Source organism: Pelodiscus sinensis, chromosome 2 (assembly GCF_052426305.1).
Source record: "Pelodiscus sinensis isolate ZL-2025 chromosome 2, ASM5242630v1, whole genome shotgun sequence".
Classification (NCBI taxonomy): Eukaryota; Metazoa; Chordata; order Testudines; family Trionychidae; genus Pelodiscus; species Pelodiscus sinensis.
This window is the reverse complement of record NC_143053.1, coordinates 72,512,770-72,533,873: the sequence shown is the minus strand read 5'-3', so window position 1 is coordinate 72,533,873 and position 21,104 is coordinate 72,512,770. Positions and strand designations below refer to the sequence as shown.

The 21,104-nt window shown below is 39.2% G+C and overlaps 1 protein-coding gene across 24 annotated transcripts in view; it reads left to right on the top strand.

The window, feature by feature from the left end:
* Positions 1–21,104, top strand: part of DTNA (dystrobrevin alpha) — a 340,146-nt gene that overhangs the window by 246,664 nt on the left and 72,378 nt on the right. For all 24 annotated transcript variants that reach the window (XM_075920737.2, XM_075920736.2, XM_075920735.2 and 21 more), the window contains 5 exons: positions 1,611–1,765; positions 6,176–6,281; positions 9,136–9,302; positions 12,178–12,302; positions 20,511–20,591. In XM_075920737.2, coding sequence (XP_075776852.1) covers positions 1,611–1,765; positions 6,176–6,281; positions 9,136–9,302; positions 12,178–12,302; positions 20,511–20,591 — 634 coding nt within the window. The remainder of the gene's footprint in view (positions 1–1,610; positions 1,766–6,175; positions 6,282–9,135; positions 9,303–12,177; positions 12,303–20,510; positions 20,592–21,104) is intronic.

Below are 21,104 nucleotides of genomic sequence, written 5' to 3'. Positions count from 1 at the left end.
CAAATTTGATTTCTGTTCAGACTGATTGAATTCAAAGGCAGTGCAGTCAAGTGCAGCAAATGCCTAGCATTATAAAGCATCACTGGACAATTTCCTCTTTCATGACATCTCACTCATTTTCACAGTTAGAAAAACAATACCATTTATACACTGTTTATATTTCCTTTTCAGGAGCACTTGTCTGTCTATCCCTTCTATTTTACAGGATTTATGCTCATTTCCCAAACAAATCTAGCCAAGGTTTATTCTAGCTACAGACGCACTGAGAGGTTTCCTTCTTTTATTCTTGTCCCTCTGGATCAGCTTCATCAAAAGTATACTGTTTAGTTTCTCTTTACTGTGATATTGTGTAGAAGGATAGCTATTGATTCCCAGAGTCTATAGACTGTATGCAGACACAGAATGTAGTGTGACGCTGGTTTCCCAGCAGTGAACTGCAGAGTCCTTCACCTGGAATTTCCCTCCAGATGTACCCAGTGTGATAGCTGTCATCTAGAGCAGAAGTGGCCATAACAGCCAGAAAAATGATACTAGTCTTTGGGTAAGTCTAAACTACATGGCTCCATCGACGGAGCCATGTAGATTTGTTTGTCCGGCAAAGGGAAATGAAGCCGCGATTTAAATAATTGCGGCTTCATTTAAATTTAAATGGCTGCCGCGCTGAGCCGACAAACAGCTGATCAGCTGTTTGTCGGCTCAGCGCGCTAGTCTGGACGCTCCCCTGCCGACATGAAAGCCCTTTATCGAACTCCCTGGTAAACCTCATCCTACGAGGCATAACTGGGAGGTCGATAAAGGGCTTTCAGGTCGGCACGGGAGCGTCCAGACTAGCGCGCTGAGCCGACAAAGAGCTGATCAGCTGTTTGTCAGCTCAGCACGGCAGCAATTTAAATTTAAATGAAGCCGCGATTATTTAAATCGCGGCTTCATTTCCCTTTGCCAATCAGCCTAATCTACATGGCTCCATCGATGGAGCCATGTAGTTTAGACACACCCTTTAAGTCTAGCATCCTCCACTAAGATTTGGATCCTTTTAAACTGTTTTTTCAAGCAAGAAAGTGGTGTTTACCATCAAGGAAAGTAAAAGAAGAGTAAGATGCAGTTATGGAATGACAAAATGTTGTAATACTTACATGACAAATAATTTAAGATAAAAAAGTGATAAGAATCAAGTGATGCATTTTACATTTGTTGAATAGTCTACATGTCTAAAAAAAAAATAAATAGCCTTGTGAACTTGGTGCCAGAATGGCTCCACACAAAAGTTGTAGTTGATTTTGTGCACTTTGTCACATTGGATCCATTCTATCTGACTAAATTACACTCTTTATGTTGTGCATCAAGCACAAGCTAAAAAAGAACACTGCAGAGCCACAGAAAGCAGGAATATTTTAATATAGATTTCTTAAATGTGCATTTTTTCTTTTGCCTCTAGCAAATTAGGCTAAAATTAAAGGTGTAATAATCCTGAAGTTTTCCATAAACAGAATACATTATATATAATCTTATTACTTTAAGTTCAGCTCATATGTTGTTAAACTAAGAGAAGATCTGCGCTTTAAATTGAAGTAAACCTTTTCTTGCCTTATTTTTTGTTTTAATTTCCCCAGATATTTTCTCAATGATTTCAGACTCTGGTGGCATGATGGTTTATGGAAGGTATGATATGTTTCTACGGGAGGTTCTCAAACTTCCTACTGCAGTTTTCGAAGGGCCTTCATTTGGTTACACGGAACAATCAGCAAAATCCTGTTTCTCTCAACAGGTAAAGAAAGATGGCATCACTGATGTATACTGTCAGTCACATGACTAATCAGCTTTTCTTTCTTTCTTTCTTTCTTTCTTTCTTTCTTTCTTTCTTTCTTTCTTTCTTTCTTTCTTTCTTTCTTTCTTTCTTTCTTTCTTTCTTTCTTTACATGCACACACAAACGTGCACAATAATGCCCCTCCTCTTGCCTGCTACAATTGTGCATACTGACCTTATATATCTGTCATGATGAAATCCAGTTCTTAAACCAAAAATCTAATTGTACATGTCCATGATGACACAGTAGATACACTTAGAATGCCCACTGAAAAAATCTCACCTTTTCTTTGTTGGAAATAGGATCCTACAGACAACTGAATATCTGATTTCCCTTACAGAAATTCTCAGTAGGATTCAAGAAAGTGCTGAAATGATTAGACTGTATGGATGCATTGAATCTGATATCTTACCCGTGTCCAACTCCCGATGTTTTTTGGGGGGAATAGGCCTCAGAAATACCCAATTCTACATCTAGTTGATTGTTCATTGTTTACTGTAATGGAAGAAGAGAATTCCTTCCTGGCTAATGCATTGATTTACAACATTAGAAAAATATTTGATTGTACTTATCACCCATGAAAAATTCAGTAGTTGGATACATGCAAAGTAAGGGAAGATGTTGAAGCTGAGAAGACATTGAGAACAACACAGTGTTTTCCTTCTCTTTCTTCTGTTCTGTCCTCCCAAAATGCAGAGCTGGGGCTCCAAAAGGAATTTACATTTCCTCTTTTCCTGACAGGCAGGATAATGATGATATGATTTGTTTGTCCTCCTATCAAAAACATATTGCAATAGCAGGGATTGATCTAAAACATGAAATCTGAAGATGTGGAACTAATATTTTGTACTAATTGTTTCTTGAATAAAAGGTTGCTCCACAATCTTATGTAATGGGGATGTCTACTCACTATGAGGGTGTCTCCTTCCGGCCACATATGAGAATTAGCTTTGCCAGCCAGATACCCTCTTTTTGTGGTTCCCCAGCCTGACATCTCACTCTGTAGCCCCTCTCTAGCATCTCAGAAGCTATAGCGCCTCATTTTCATGGACTAGTCTGCCAGCCAAGTCACATTAGTCCTCCCTTGCTGGTAATAGAGCTAGTTGAGCTGGCATCTTTTTTGCTCCTATGCCACTTCCTAGTGACTGGTAGGGGAACTGTGGCCCATGCTTTATAAAGGGTACCAGCCCAGTGACTCTATAATAAGCAGCCACAGTCTGCACAGTCCTCCCCCTTGTGCTGTTTCCATGGGCTTCTTCCTAACAAGCTGTCTCAGGCCTTCTTTCCCCCATAACACCTCTGAGGCTGACCCTTCTACTAAGGCTAGAACCGCAGGGTTTATTCTCCCGCTAGAGTTTTCACCTCCACTCCTCTCTGCTCCCTGAGAGTGAGTGATTACAGCCTCTGTCCCTGCAGCCTCTTTCTGTTGTAAACTTCCTAGCTTTTTAATTAGCCTGCTCTGGCCCAGTTGAGCCTCTTGTTAAGCCTGGCTTTCACTACAGGTATAGCTACTAAGTACTCTAACAGCCCCTCAGGCCCACATTAAATCCATCAGGAGTTGGGTTGGGTACAGATCCCATCCCCCTTCCTCTCAAAGTGTATATTTCGTTTTAAATTTCCAAGTAGATGATAAAAACTGCAGGAGGAAAAAAATGACTTTTAAAGGTATGGAAATTACTTTCAGTGTCCTTTTAAGGGACATTGCTTCTTTAATCCATAAAAATCGGTGAGCACCAAAGAAGCGCATCCATAAAGCTGTCAATGAAGCAGAAATTATTTGATGCAAATCGAGTTTTAATTTATAGCAGCATTCCAAAAAGAATTCCATTGTGGAAAAACTGTGCCTGCCTCGACATCTGTTCACTTGTTCAGAGCACCACTGTGTGTGCAGCCAACTTAGTCCCTCTCCAGAAGCAGAGGGGATGCTTTACACTGCTTGATTATTTATGGTATCGGAAATTGGATGATATTTCATTTGCTAGTTTTCTTTGCCTTTCGCCTACTCTTTTCAGCTCTGCTGCTGCTAATAGTGACATTTGCCAATGGTCAGCTAAGCCATGGCAGGCATCCACATTGGAGCCCTCTAAAACAAATTATTATTGTGTGAGCTGGAGCTTAACAGTGAAGAGTTCCTGTTTATTTGGGAAGAAATCATTCATTTTCAGATGGGGGAAAGAGCAGGTGTAATGTAAACAGATGTTAACCATCCTATTAATGTGTTTATTGATACGGCTCATTTTTGGTACTCCTGCAGATCTTTACTTACTATCAGTGACTTTCAGATTACATTTGTAAAGTACTGAGCATTTCAACTGTAAAATAGAAAACAAATGTGGAGATTGTATCTAGGAGACACTGTAATTTCCAGAAAAGCTTTGTCTTTTGATGGGATGATAAACTGAGTTACTGGCTATTTGGGTTCATTGAAGGTCCCATTACACTCTTTACAAATGTCAGGTTGGGGTGATTACATGCTGCCTTCAGGTATTTTCTCTGGAGTTACAACAGTTTCCTTCGTTACTTTTCCACTCCTAACACTGTTGTGTGGTGATATTGTAAAGCTGTCATTTTACTAGTGGGTAAAATAGGTGGTTTGTACAATCAATTAATATAGCCTGGGAAGCATTTTGGGTTGGGATCCACCATAATGCAGTATGCTATTCAAACAAATATCACTGTATCTATAAATAATCCAAACAGGACTCAATATTTAGAAATAATTAGTTTCTTCATGGGAAGATATTAGTTCTTAAATTCTGTCATTAACACTTATTATCAGGAAGTCTGAGGCATACAATGAAAAGTATATTAAAAGGAAAAGAGTTTGTCTTCACAGTGGACAGGTTTCAGAGAGGAGTCTGGGTACAGTTCTCATTAGAGTAATATTTGAGATACAAATTTTCAAGAGTGCCAATGGCCCATTTTCCAAGACCAAAGAGATTTAGCGAAGATTAGAATCCTGAGCAGCCTGAGAGATAACAGGATTTACATCTCTTATTGTCTACGTCTCTTTTTTAGATGGAACTTAGACACTGGTGAAAATGTTAATTTTTTTCTTTATTTGTCCTTTTATTTTTTAACTTTAGTAGATATTGGAGTGGTGCCTACAACCCTGTGGAAGGCCATGGCTTTTTGTTTGGTATATGTGATTTAGATAGGACGAATGGCATGTACAGGGTGTACCTCTCTAGTCTGGAACCCTCGGAACCTGATGGGTTCCGAACCAGAGAGTTGCTGAACCATGGGAGATCAGTACTATAGTGAGTTGATCTCTTTATTTTTATTTCAATGAGGCAAATAAATGGAACAATGATTGCAATGCTGCTAAATAATAAACGACTGTACTGATACACCCTATATAAGCCTGTGCCTATTCAAGGGTTATTAGCTGTCTTCATAACAAAGTGTTACTGTTGTGTTACACAATTTTATTGTATTGGCACAAGGAAATAAGTAGATAAAGCATAAAAATGATGCTTATGCTTAGTGGCATTACCATCACTTCCACTGCTTACTGGGCTCTTAGAACACATTTGTGGTAAATTAAAGCTAAATAGCAGCACAGAACACGGAGCCAAGCACTGGCAGCTATAAACGAACTTTACGGGACCACAGGAAACTTGGCCACACCCATGATAAGTGGATATCTAACTAACTAAAATCATGCCATACCTCAGATGTTGCCAGACTACAGAGGTTCAACCTGTAGCAATAGGAACAGGTTCAGTAGGGGCTCATCTAGACTATGCTGAAGTTTCGAAAGAGGATATGCAAATTTCACTTCTGAAAGCAGAGCGTTCGAAAGTGAAAGTAATCGAGACGCGCTTTTCTGGCAAACCCCGCCTCCTTTTTCAAAAAGCCGCTCTTCCTCAAAAAATGAGGTTTACACAGCTTTTCGAAAAGGGGAGGAGGATGCTGAAAAAAAACGCATCCCAGCTACTTTCACTTTCGATAGCTCTGCTTTTGAAAATGAGATTGGAAGAAGATATACAAATTCCCGCGGAATTTGCATATCCTTTTTCAAAACTTCAGCGTAGTCTAGATGAGCCCTAGATGATGTAATCAGGAAGGATCTTTCGATCTTGAGGAATAAACTTTTGGTCAGAACCTTTAAAGTGAATTATTATTTAATAAATGGCATCAATTCGCCCCTTGGAGAGAACTGCTAGTTATAGTTGGCAGATTTTATAACCACTAATACCCTCATCTTCTGTTTTTCCAATTTTTGGCAATGTCATTTCTTCTTGGTTTATGGCCTGAGGTTTAACAACTTAATTTCTTCATTCCCTAATGCTTTTATAAAAACATGTTCACGTCACCCTGATTACTGTGATCACTGATTTTGTGTCTGTGTTTGTTTATTTGAGCAGAAAAAAGTCACATTAAATGCTTTCTTGGATACTCTCATGTCTGACCCCCCGCCACAGTGTCTGGTCTGGTTACCACTTCTGCATCGACTGGCAAATGTTGAAAATGGTAAGTGATGGTTTGCTCACCCAGTTTAGTTACAGACTAGCAATTGCAATGTAGTGGGAACATCTAGGCTATATACAATGAGTTTCTTAGTTTACAGATGGCATTATAAAAGCTACCGTACTGAGGCTATTGATTCCATGGGCCATCATATAGTGGCTGATAAAAGGGGATGGCTTGCAATCAGTCATTCCATGGGTGATCTTGTTTCATTTTTGCTGTGCTCTGGAGTTTGCACTAAATTTTTCATCACTTTCTACACCCTGAGTAGCCAGGGAGCTATTGTATGTGGCCCATCCATGACACAAACACATTTGGTAAAATAAAATAGCCCAGCATTTATTAGCAATGATATCACAACACTAAAGGTGGAACAGCAAAGCAGCTCCTTCCCACACACTCTGTGTGGCAGTGTAAGTCCACTACAGATTGTAAACTAATTGCCACAATGTCCAAGTAGTCCGTAAGAGGAGACTAAACATCTTCTTGCAAAACAATTTACTCAGGAGACAAAATCAGGAACACCTCAGAACCTCCTTATCTCTCACATGAAGGATGAGGATTTAATTGAAAAATACTGCTGTCAGAGCCACACACTGAAACCATCCCCTTACTCTGAAATTCATAGATATGAAGGTTTGTGTGTCCCATTATGATAATCTAGTCTAACCTTCTATATAACACAGATTATAGAATGCCACCCAGTAATTTCTATATCAAACAAACAACTTCTGTTTGGGAGAAGAAGTCAGATAACCTAACAAAAATCCCAGTCCCCTAGTCTAACCCCACACGTAGAATCTGTAGCAGAATACAAACACTGCCACAGCACTGAGGGTACATCTACACAGCAGGGTTAAAATCAAATTAAGCTACACAACTTGAACTATGTCAATTGCATAGCTTAAGTCAAAATAGCTTAATTCGGCTTTTGGTGCTGTCTACACAGCAGGAAGTTGAAGAACACTCTTCCTTCGACTTCCCTTACTCCTCGTGAAATGAAGGCTACAGGAGTCGGAATAAGAAGTCCTCCAGTTCACTTTTTTTTTTTTAAATAATGGCTTGCAGTTTTGACACGCTCTTTGTTTTTTCAGAATAATGTCAGTTATCCTGAAATAAAGCTGCTGCGTAGACATAGCTTGAGTGTGCATTCCCAATCACAGAAAGACCCCTGTCTATCCTCCCTCCACACCTCCAAGATCTGTGTGGTTTTCCAAATAGTTCTGGCAATTCCCCCACATTGTTCTCTAAGGTCAGGTCTGCACTAGGGGGCAAAGTCGAATGAAGGTACACAGCTCCAGTTATGGGAATAGCGTAGCTGGTGTTGGTGTAACTTTGTTCGATTTACCACAGCATCACTGCTGAAAGAAACTCTCCCATCAACTTCCCTTACTCCTCACGACCCAGAGGAATACCAGAGTCAACTGGAGCGAGATCAGCGGTTGATTTAGCGGGTTCTTACTAAACCTGCTAAATCAACCCACAGGAGATGGATCTCGGCAGTCTCCTGGTAACTGGAGATAAGGCCTTACACAAAGCCTTTTGCTTCTTCTGTGCACAATGATCTGCATTTGGACCTTAAACAAGAAAAGGTTACAGTGTAAGTACATATTCAGTGTCTTACTGAACAGAGCACATCTGCCCCTAAGATGGTATTTCCTATAAATGATTGTTGAAGATTTTGTCATCTAATCCACTGCAAATGTCATTGACAATATATCCTTTAATGTTGTGATCTCGAAGGAAATATTTAAGCCTTTAAATTTAAACGTTCAATGAACAATACAAACAAATATTCAAAAAACAAACAATTTGCTTCCCCATATTTCCCTTGGTAGGCAGACAAAGAAAAATTCTCTTTTGAGGCACTCTGTCTAATGATGTAGCTGCTAGCTCAGGGAGCAGACATATTTGAAAATAAACTAAAGAGCCTCACTTTCTTAGTCAGGAGGGACAAGACTTCTTGTGCAAGGGATTTTCTGTCATTATTAGCTGAGGTCATTGGGAAAGTGCTTCCTGCTCATTTCCTTTCATGTGCTCCCTCCCAGCTGTCTACTGGAGCTTCAGAGTTGGGAGGGAGGCATATATGTACTCAGTTGCAGGTAAATACAGTATATGCTGCATGCAAGAGCAGATAGAGGCAATGGGATTGCCAAGTGGGGGGAAAACATCATTCATACCAAGATGAATAGTAAAAGATGCCATAGATCAGCCTTATATTCTAGGGCAGTGCATCTGGGTGACACAAATCCTCCTTTTTATATGCTTTTTGGTTGGAATGGTGGACAAAATAGAGCATACTCCTAGGGCCAGGATTTTAAACATGGGTACCATAGCTAAATGTGGTTAGTTAACTACCTCAGGATTAGCTCATTAAGATAGGACTCTGGATGTGTTTATATAGATTTAAGCACCTAACTTTAGGCCCCCATGTTTGAAAATCTGACCCCTGACCCTTAGGATCATCAGCCCTACTGCTAATAATAACAATACAAACTTTCACCTTTCCAGAATAGTAGCTTATTAGAATCAGGAAGATTTCCTCCTAATTTACTGTTTGTTTCCTCTCTAATAAGCTCAGTTTGCTTTGTGGTTTAAATAAATTTGGGTTGTGGCAAACTGTGAATGTTGCTTCAGCAGTGATAAGGGGTTTGGTGTGGGGAAAGAAGTAAACCCATAAAAGATGTGTGAAGTTTTCGTATATATATTTTCCTCAGCCAAAGACCATGAATGGCATTTGATTTGGAAACTTACTGCAAACAAAGGAAGGATTCAGTCACCATTTGAGGCTTCATTTTTAATCTCGTTTTTATTGTTTCTTTTGTCTGTTTTTGTTTTTTATTTCTCTCCCCTGCAGTCTTCCACCCTGTTGAGTGTTCCTACTGCCACAGTGAGAGCATGATGGGATTTCGCTATCGCTGCCAGCAGTGTCACAATTACCAGCTCTGTCAGGACTGCTTCTGGAGGGGACATGCCAGTGGTTCCCATAGCAACCAGCACCAAATGAAAGAATACACATCGTGGGTAAGGCAAGGTTCCTGCTCTGCTGCAGACTGTTTGAACTCCAGCAGTCAGAGAGAGAATCCCAAAGATGGAGTAGGAACTGGCCAACTCAGTCATTTTATATCGCAAAATATAAACCGGTAGTAGCCAATTTAGATAAGTATGGAGCCTCCACAACTGTGGTCCCTGTTCCCCATTAAGCTCTGAGACAAGAATTTCTTTTCTGAGAGTGGATTTGAGCAGTCTAACACTTTAATTCTGTGCTGGATGTCAGGACAGCTGCAGGAAGGTCTTGGAATATAATGCTCTTTTCACAGTAAGTTTTCCATTTTTGTAGGACCCATAGTAAATTGTTTGTTAGCCTTTCTCTCTCTTTCTCTGATTTATATGCTAATGCCTATTTGTAAATGAAATTACGGGGACCATTAAAGTATGATACAGCTGTCTATGAAATCTTTTTAAGGAAGTAATTTAAGTGTGTGTGTTCAATATATTATCTATTACGTTTCCATTATAATACCATTTGAGTATATTAACATAATTACATCCATAAGAAATCATACAGCCTGTATTAAATAACTACTCACCTTTACATCATTTAAAAAATAATCCTATACTCAGCTGGCCCAAATGCTTCACCAAAACACTAAACCTAGCAATTTCTCCCTAATGTCCAGGTTCCAGCAAAGCCAAAGGTGAAGCAAGTTTTCAGCAGAGGTCTTACCACTAAGACCATGCCCAGAATTCATACCCAGGGACTGTCAGCAAAAGCACTTTAGCCACTCTGAGATGTCACAGTGCTGCATTGTTGTACATTAGAGGGGTGGTCTTTTACTCACAAAGGATGCATACCACAGAGTTTGTGTGGCTAAATGTTTGGACCTAAGTTTTTAAATCCACATTTAAAACAGCTAGAACTCTGGTCCTGTGAAAGTAGCTGCCTGCCTGATATTAATGTTGCATAGAACAGCAGGGTTAACTATAAAAGCACAGTTTGATTATCAGTATGCTAGACACATGGCTTTGCTAAGCTTCACAATAGACTAGGTACACAGATGCGCTGTGGGCTCGCACTATATGGACATGGATGACTTGAATTTAAATTTGGGCAGGAGGGAATGTGCCACTTGGCTCTTCTCATCATTTAACAGTGTATTTGTGGAATTATATTTTTCTTGCTGTATGAAGTGTGCTGCAGTGGTAGGGAGGGAATCTGGTGATTTCACTTGAAAGCTGTTTCAAAACATTGTCAGACACAGCAAAAAAGCAAAATATGAACACATGTCTAGGCCCGCCAGCAACCCAAATGTTTTTTTACTTTTGGATAGGAATATTTCAACTGAAGTCTGAAATTGATTTACTGTTGTGTACTTGGGTACTATTTCTTTCAAAACAGGTTTGATAACAATGTCCTTAACACTTCCTGTGTATTAATGTAATATGTAGTGAGCCAAATCTTAGAAGTTAGGCTCATGCACACACCTGCAATGTGCCTAACTCATGCAGGAACCTCACATGCGTGTAAATTGGGGATGTGCAATAGAAGTGAATTATGGTGAATTCAGAGTGAATTGGTTATAGAGTGAATTGTTCAAATTCATTGTCATGTATAATTTGGAGTTCCAATAATAAAATAATTAATATCCTGGTCTACAGGGTATATGCCTTCCTTGTGAGGATCTCAAAGCACTTTAAAACTGAATCACAGAGAGGTTAACTGGCTTGTCCAAAATCATGCAGGAAATCTGTTGCAGAGCCTAGAACACAACCCAGATCTCACAACTCTGTGCTATAGCCATAAGGCCATTCTTTCTTCACTTAGAAAGAAGCTGTTATTTGGGGATTACTTCACTATATGGGGATTTCGCTCTATGTAATATCTCATTGGCTGTGTCTACATTGGCATCCCTTTCTGGAAAAGGGATGCCAATGAGACACATCGCAATTGCAAATCCGCGGGAGATTTAAATATCCCCCGCGGCATTTGCATTTACATGGCTGCCGCTTTTTTCCGGCTTGGGGATAAGCCGCAGAAAAGCGCCAGTCTAGACGTAATTCTCCAGAAAATAAGCCCTTTTTGGAGGATCTCTTATTCCTACTTTTTTATTTTCTGGAGAATCACGTCTAGACTGGCGCTTTTCTCCGGCTTATCCCCAAGCCGGAAAAAAGCGGCAGTCATGTAAATGCAAATGCCGCGGGGGATATTTAAATCCTCTGCGGATTTGCAATTGCGATGTGTCTCATTGGCATCCCTTTTCTGGAAAGGGATGCCAATGTAGACACAGCCATTATGTTTATAAAAGCTGATGATGAAGCTGCTTTAAAACTGGCATGAATTATGAGATTCCAAGTTTCAAAGCTTAATGCATGTTGTTCACACAGTGAGAGCAGAGTTGTTCCTTTTTTGGGAAGAAATTAATGCTTATCAGTCTTTTCTTTTAGTTCACTGCCTCCAAGTCCATGAAACTACATCAGCATTCTGTCTGAAATTTCATTTGCCCTTATTTTACAGCATAGCAAATGCAGCAGCATCTAAGGCAGGCAAAGAGAGAAGTGTTAGTTTAAAACATTTAAAGAATGCAGGAACCTAGTGATACACTAGTGAGGAGAAGAGAGAAGGGATATAATGCACTGGCTTCATGCATGCCACTACCTTAGAAGAGAGTGTCTCCTAGATCCTCATCCCAGAGCCAACTGAAGACAATGGGAATCTTTCCATTGACCTAAATGAATTTTGGCTCATTGGATCCCTAGAGAAAGGAATGGAGGGAGGAAAAAGTTAAGAATATATGATTGTAAGTGGTAAGGCTTTGTTTTGCACTTCCTGTAGTTTCACTGTAGCAACCGTTTGCACCTTACTTGTCCACATGACCTTTACCTTCCTTGTTCCTCCCAGAAATCACCTGCTAAGAAGCTAACTAATGCACTTAGCAAGTCTTTAAGCTGTGCTTCCAGCCGTGAACCTTTACACCCAATGTTCCCTGATCAGCCTGAAAAACCTCTAAACCTGGCTCATATTGTGTAAGTATCTGTGTGCTGTAGAGAAAGTAATCTTCATTCTAGTTGACACATTACACATTGTATCTCTGATGGGTGTGGAGGAAATGGAAGATGGCTGTTTCATTTCTCAAGTGCTTTGTATAAAATCACAAGAAGGGCTTTCTGTTAGTGTTAATTTACTTTGGTGTTCCAGGCCATATTTAAACTATTGGAAAAACTTATGGATGATTTTGATACAGGTGACACAGATAATGGACCACAGTCATAAGTGAGGAAAGGAAAAAATACAAGTATTTAATTTTTGTGCAGTTTTCATGGTTTAGTACAGTAAGGTTATGTCTACATTGGCATGATTTTGCGCAAAAGCATCTATTTTTGCGCAAAAACATGCTGCCTGTCTACACTGGTGGGGAGTCCTTGTGCAAGAACACTGACGTTCTAATGTGTGAAATCAGTGCTTCTTGCACAAGAACTATGATGCTCCCGCTCAGGAATAAGCCCTCTTGCGCAACTGTTCTTGCGCAAGAGGCCAGTGTAGACAGGCAACATGAATTTCTTGCATAAGAAAGCCTGATGGCTAAAATGGCCATCGGAGCTATCTTGCGCAAGAGAGCGTATACACTGGCATGGATGCTTTTGCGCAAAAGCACATCTCTTGTGCAAAAGCACATGCCAGTGAGGATGCTCTCTTGCGTAAATACTTCAACGCAAAAACTCTTGTGTTAAAAGTATTTGCGCAATATCTTGCCAATGTAGACGTAGCCTAAGATTTAGTCAGGATTCAACTATTTGGATGTATTCTCATGAGTCTCCAAACTTCAACACAACACTGCATTGTCTTGAACTAAGTTACCAGACAAGAGGTGAACTCTTGGCCCTCTTGAAGTCAATGCAAAGTTCTCAATGGAACCAGAATTTCATCTAAAGTCTTAAAGCAATACAATTCAATTTTCATTTTATTCTAATCTTGGATTGCAGTTCATTGATCCTTTTCAGTTCACTCAATACTGTGGATTGTCTCTAAGTTTTCCCTTTTGCTCTCTTTTTTTATTTAAAGCTCATATAAACATGTTACACTTTGCTCCCTAGCACTCAAAGCAGAAAGAAGGCTAGATTTGCATACAGTGGAGAAATTCAGATGATATAGCATTGGCTGTGATGATTTAGTTGGAATTGGTTCTGCTTTTTAGCAGGGGATTGGACGCAATGACTTCCTGAGGTCTCTTCCAACCCTATGAGTCCACGATCATCTGCACTAGTAGTAGATCTTACATTGTCATCTGACTTTGTAACATTGGATTCTCTGGTGATCTATGGTTTCTTGGTCACATTTGACCTAAAAGTGACATTATTTCACTGGAATTCAATGCAAAACTTAAAGTAACAATTGGAAAAACGTTCCAAAGCAATTAGATATGCTGAAATGATTTAATAGATATTTATTTTAAAATACTTCTCATGAAAAGCGCTGCAATCATTCTAAAAAAATGTCATTTGTTTAACCACCTCTATCATGCTACTAACTAAAGCAGCACAAGTGAAAACCATAAAGTTTTATTTGAGTGCTGTATGTCTGAGTTCTGGTGGGACCACACTTGTCATATATGTGGCTGTTGTTTCACATTTACTTTTGCCAGTACTGAATGGCTTATGAAGTGACTACAAGGATTATGTGACAGTGTCTTTTTTAGGCTGAGGGAACCCTCTCTTAGCCTGCTCATATGTTTTAAAAATAAATTATACTGCTGATTATATTCCTTGTGTGGTCATTATGGGAGTTTTCCAAGGCAGTATGGCATTCCCTCTTTTTTAAAATATGAGATGTCTCATACAGATATTTAATTTAATGATGGTTACAACTGATAATCTCTTAAAATAAATGTACTGCTTTATCATAAGAATGGAATGGTTGCATATTGTACTAAGAAACAAAATCAGATGGATTTGCTCAGATATCGTGGTGATCAGTATGGTATAAAAGCCGAGATGCATGGATGGATAGATAATAATTTCACATGCAGAAACTGGGCATACTTCTGAGGGATAGAAAGAGAGATCGTGAAAGTGAAATTAAAACCTCCTCTTTGTGCTATGTGGAGTTTTTCATTGTGGGACATTGAAACTAGCCCTAGTAGGAAGATCTACCTGTATTCTGATATGAGAGACAAAGTAGATGAAGTAGTATCTTTTCCTGGGCCAACTTCCAACAACTTTGTCCAATAAAACCTATATTTCCATGCCTATCTTGTCTCTCACGGGACCAGCATGGCTACAACAACACTGTAACCAACTACAATGAAAAACTTTTTTTTAAATAAAAATCGGTTTCACAGCATGATTGTAGTACCCTACAAAACACTCTTAACATCTTAGACAACAGATAACATGCTGCAGTAATAGAAAATACTGGATTATTATGAAGGAATTCAAACAAAGGCAGAAAAGGGAAAGATATAGTAATTGAATAGGATCTTTTCCAAAATCTTTGCTGTAAAATTAGGACTTTGCCTTCTTTCTAAATATATAGATATAATTTAGTGTGAATGAATATTCAGATCAGAGACAATCTATTTTGTTTAATGGCACAGTTTCTGCTTAGCCTGAAAGCAATATGACTTTATTGAGTATAATGGTACATGAATGAAAAACCTTCATGGATATGGCATGATCTACAGTGTAATTCACATAAATTAACTGAGGGGGAAAATATGCTATAGTAACCCGTTGAGAATATCTTCTTGCTGGTATGAATTTTATTTTTAAATATAATGGAAGATAAAAGGTATCAAGAGAAACAGATCTGGGCAAGAATCCAAGCAAAAGGAGATTTTAATAAACATTTAATGGTAGAATTCCTATGATAAAAGAGACCTCTTTTCTCAAGAGTTGCTACTTTAAATAAGGACAAAGACTTTCTGTAGTGATATGATTTATTTAAAGGTAGTAATCCTCCTTTTCATTGTTCTCGTCTCACCATAGAGTGCACAAAGAGCTGTCTAATTTTTCAATTTTATGGGCCCTACTCAACATTTCAAATTAAAATTGCAAGACAAAACATATCAAATATACACACTTATAAACTATTCACAATGATGCAAGAAATAATCAATAATGTGTGTGATGATAATCTTAAAGAAGAAATCTTATGACCTATGAGAATTAAGCTGATGCCGGAACTTTTTGGTGGGGTTTTTATGTATCGTAAACATAATTGCCAACTAAAAAGAAAGCCCTAACTATAAAAAGATTCAATTATATTACTTGCATGATGGTGAGATCATTGAGTGTACTCAGCAATAGTCTGGCTTTGCTCCCACTGAAGTCAGTGAGTGTTCAGGTTGGACCTCACTTGTCCAGCCCCCTTGGGACCTGAGCAGTTCCAGACCAGGGAGTTTGCCAGACCAAGGGAGGTCAGTGCTTCCCCACTGCCAGCTCCTTTCCCTGAGGCTTCCAAGGCTGGGGCAGGCTCTCTACCATGCCAACACTGGCCTACCTGGGGCTCCCTGTCCTGCTGTGCCCGCCTGCTGCCACGGAGGTTCCCCAGAGTTCCCAGCCAGGACCACCTGGCCGCTGCTGCCTGGGTTCCCTCGCCAGGGCCACTTGGATGCCACTGGCTCTGTTGTTGCCAGGAATTCCCAGGCCATGGCTCCCCCAGTTACCATCTGGCTCCACTGCAACCAGGGGCTTCCCAGGGCCCCCACCTGGCACCAGCCTGGCAGCCCCACTGCCACCATAGGTTCCCTGGCTGGCCCCGAGCTCTCCAGCCCCTGCCTGGTGGTTCCTGGCCCAGCCAAGCAGGTCCAAACAGGAAACCCAGCCCCCATGTGCTCCTAGCTTCTGAGACTCTTTGACCCAACAACATCCATGGCCCTGCTGGACCACGGATGTTGCCAGACCAGAAAGTCCTGAATTTGGGATGGCCAACCTTTATTACCATTTACTTCAGTGGAAGCAGATTTAGGCCAGCACCGCAAAGTTTTGGAAATCCCATCCACAATTTTGTCATTTAGTATGCTATGCCCCCAGGGGCATTCTGTGCCAAAAAAAGAGATTTCTGTCCACATTTTAAAATTTTGCAAATTGCAAAAGCAACACTATGTAATCACACCAGTTTCAGTTATTTTGGTAATTTATTTCAAAATGCCCAGCAGCAGGTGTTTCTCTAACAATACAGACACACAAAAATTCCCCCAAGAGTAGAGTTATAAAAATCCCTATGACATCCCAATTCCTGTTTCTCTGCCTTCCCCCCTCCAGAATCCAACCCCTCTCCCCTCAGAACCAGCCTTGAATCCCCCCAGAACCTAGATAACCATTCCCCATACCCCCAGTCCATATAATCACATCCTCTCCTTGCCAGAGCCCAGTGACGGGGTCTCCCAGCTAGATACCTACAACTGCTCCCCCACAGAGTGAAGCTGCAGAGTGCCTTCCAGCCCAGATACTTGGACCACTTCTGCCCAGCCACAGGTCATCCCGGTGTAGCCACCTGTCCATTCTGTTCCCCCGAGTCCAGTCATGCTTCCCTTCCCACACACCCACCTCCTCCTCCCAGAGTCCAGTCATGCCCCCCTGGCTCATAAACCCCCCTCCTACCCCTCAGAGCTCAAAGATGCAGAGGGAGAAAAAGCCTAATGCTGGGTCTGGGTCTTGTGCAGATTCCTGAGTGCTGCTGTCTCCTTCCCTCAGGCATACAGGTTATTGTAGCTGCCGGGAATCCTCTATTTATACAGCCCTATATGGATACAAAATTATGTGTCTGCATCTGTATCTACAAAAATGAGTCACAGATATCTGCAAATTTGCAGGGTTCTAGATACAAAATGTATATCTGCACCCCTATCTGTACCTGCAACAGTAATCCACGGATATCTGCATCTATAGATGTGGATACCCACGGATAGCTGCAGATTTGCAGGTCTCTGCTCTAGCTCCTTCACCTTCCCCCAGCAGTTTCTTCTATGTGTGAGCTAGATTCTATTGGAGCCCATTTGTGTGGGGGAAAGGAAATTCTGCACACACAACATTAATTTCTGCCAAATTCTGTATTGCTGAATGACACAGAATTCCACCGGGAGTAATGTAATAGGCTTGGGAGAATTTTAATTTTTGTTATAATATTGACTGAAAAATTATTGATGTTTTATATTTATATTTGTTTTTATATTTTTTATTTCTATCTATTTACATTTTTACAGGTGTGGGAAATTAAATGGGGTAAACAATAATTATTTGATGAGAAATGTGGAGATTTAAAAAAATTAAGCTTTGTAACCATTAAAGCACAAATTGTCTACATCACGTGACAAACTATACAACCTAAATAACTTTGTCAAACTCCAATTAGTTCTCAAGCATCATTTTTCTTATTTTGCCCATATGTAAATTTCTATTATTATAGATGGAAATATTTTCATTGATTTGTATGTGTACAGTAAAATTGATACTTACAAACATTTCTAATCTAATCCTTCCAAGCCTATATATAAAGTTGTGTGAATATCTGGCATATGTTTATTTCCTTGCAGTATCAAAAAGTAAACAAAAATTGTTTGAGGGTCAAGTGAAATGTTCTGTTCAACCCAAAATAAGATGTTTCATTTTGGATTTTTTTTTCAACTTTTAAAAATTACTTTAAAATACAATTTAGGTATATATTAAAATGAAAAGTAATTTTAAATAAAAAATCAAAACATTTCATTCTGAAAATGTTGAAGTGAAATGTTTGATTTTTTTCCGTTTTTTTTTTTCTTTTTTTACTGAAATGTTTCAAAGAATATCACTTGTTTGTTTTGTTTTAGTGATACTGTTGCATTTCATGGTCAACCTCTGTCTATCCAGGAGGTAGTAAATTCCATAATCAGCTGCAAAACTAAAAAAAAGAAAATATTCATCCAAGATTAGAATTTGTCCTTGATTTTTCTAAAAGGTCTGCTATACATAGCTGTCTTACACCAAACAACCACTTTGTGTATTTACACACACACACACACACACACACACACACACACACACACACACACACACACACTGTTAAAACTGAGCTTGAGAAAAGTGATGACAAAAACACAGTTGCCAGGGAGCAGTAGCTTTAAGGAGCTCAGCCTGACAAATCCTGAATTGGTTTCAATACCAGTTTTCTTGATATGAAAATTGACAAGAAAACAATGGCCTGTTTTTATCCAGATACATTTCAAAATGCCATTTTCATTAATGGTCTCTCTTTTCAATTTCATTTGGGCTGCAAAAGAGATACGTGGTAAGTATTTTATTCTCCTTTAGTTTATGTTTTAAAGGAAACGAAAAATTTGTAACGAATCTTATTACATCTTCATTGTTGATCACAGAATGTTTAGCAGAGTCCAGCCTTGAGTGTGTAGTTACCTTTGAATAGTCCACTGTTTTCATTACCCAGATAAAAAATGAAATGCAGCACATATATAACTCCCATGTAGCTGATGTGAAATGCTAATACTACTGTTCACCACATAAAATTACAGATGAAACTCCCAGGCAGTTAGTATTTTACCAATTAAATGAGATCAGATTATTTTTCATTGGTCAGAAAGATTTGCTATTCACAGATTAGTAGGTACAGCCTCCTATGCTCCTATAAGTGATTTATAATTTTGATTTGTTGCTGAAACAATGCAAATTATATGCTCTTTGGGGGCAGAGAGAGTCTTTTTGTTATAGGTGTAGACAGTGCCTAGAACAACAGGACCCTGGTCTATGACTGGAGTTCCCAGTTGGTACAAATACTAAAGGAGAATATTATTAGTCCACAGTAGATTTTCTTGATGTTTGATGCATCACTTCTCAGAATGGAAAAGAAGTGATGGTTCAACATGCTGCTTGACTCCATGTGTCTCATTTTAAATTTGAAATACACAATTAGCACTCTAAAAGAGAACACTGTATCATTGATGCATCTGACAACACTGTGAGGTACAGCAGTAAGACTCTTCCCATAGAGAAAGAAATAAGAGTACTAAGAGATGGAAGGACAGGATATAATCCTGGCCCTACTGAAGTCAGTGACCAGACCTGGAATTCAGTGTCTCACATGGGTCACTAGTCACAGGCTAAGGGCAATAAACACATCTCCATTATAATGAAACAATGTGAAAAAGAGTTCATTTAATTTAACACTGCTTTGATCAATATAGGTAGTGACTTCCAAGTCCTCCCTTCAGAATTCTCGCAGCAGATTTTGGAGGTTGTATGTTTGTAATGGCTTTAAAGCAGAAGTGGAATAATATGATTAGATTTATAATGTGTTTCCCATCCACCCTTCTTAGACAGGTCTAATTTGGATTTCCCCATTATCCTGAGGATTGAAGCACAGCTTGGTTTTCTGAAGACTGTTATTGCATCCTGACCCGCACTCTTACTAGTCCAAAAAGAGAGAGGAAATTGTCACAGAATTGACAAGGGTGTTTTCCACTTGAATATAATCCATTTAAAACTCAAGTTAAATACAACTTCAGGTACTGCACCCAGTCCATAATCCCCCTGCTGACCCTTGTATTTTAAAATCACATTTTCCAATTCACAAGTTTTCCAAAATGTTTTCTCTCCCCCTTTGCCATATGAACCTCCCCTCCCCCCGCCACACACACACAAATGTAAAAGAAAATGTCTATGCAAAGGAAACCACAAAGCAAGTTGTACACTGTCAGCTGTCAAATACCTAAACTAAAAACTGCAAAAAGCTGAGGAAAATAATTTTTAATCTCCATTTCAGTAACAACAGTAAGTAAACAGTATCAGGCAGAAAAAGTCACTCTTAAGTTGTGTCCTTTTAAAGTGGTTACAGTACATTATTTTTTAGTCAGATGTGTCTGTGTGGGTTTAAACACTGTTGACAATGGTTCACTATTTTTGCAGTAATTATATTTTATGGAGCAATTCAGTGGACTTGGTAAATATGCTTCACAATAAATTGTTTTGCCAGAGTAGGAAAAAGAATCAAGCAAATTGCTCAAAATGTGACTCAGAACCTATAAAAAAATCTGATTTTGTCTATTTCTCAGTCCTGCTATGGCTTTTCATTCCACATTTTAAAAAACACAACCCTTTAGTTTGGAGAAAATTGCTTATTTATAGCAAAAGATATTTTCTGTCAGTTTACCTTGAGTAAGAATATAATTAATCTCTATGTGTAAATGTTGCTGATGATTTGTAAAATACAAACACAATATAATTAGCTATTTTGTCTTCTTTTAGGCCTCCCAGACCTGTAACCAGCATGAATGATACACTGTTCTCTCACTCGGTTCCCTCAGGAAATGCTTTCACAAACAGAAGGTGAGTGTTCATCCTTCCTTCCTTTAAAGGAACTCACATGAATGGAAAATGAATCCCTGATTTTTAGGGTTTTTGTGTTTTACTCAACGAAAATGTTGGTAGAACACTGTCTCAGCAATATTACAGCCTTTTGTGTATTGAGTTTCAGTTATTCAGATGAGAAGCCTACATTTTAAATGTATGCTCCTAAATTTGGGCACCCAGTTCTAAGCTGGCATGCTTACGTGGATGCTACATTGCACGTTTAGATGCCTAATTCTCATTGTAATTGCTGAAATGCAGAGTTGGGCACCTTGATTTAGATGCTGATGTTTGAAAATAGGGCTTCAGATCCTAAGTGATGGGCAGGGAGTACAAGTTGGGTTAGCAATTTAATCTACTAACTTGTCATCTTTGGGGATCTGAGTTAAAATTTCAACTATATCACATATGGAAATGAGCTTGATGTTCTAATTTAGATCTTTGGAAGATAAGTTACAAAAAAAACCCAATTTCTTGCATTTTTATGATGCT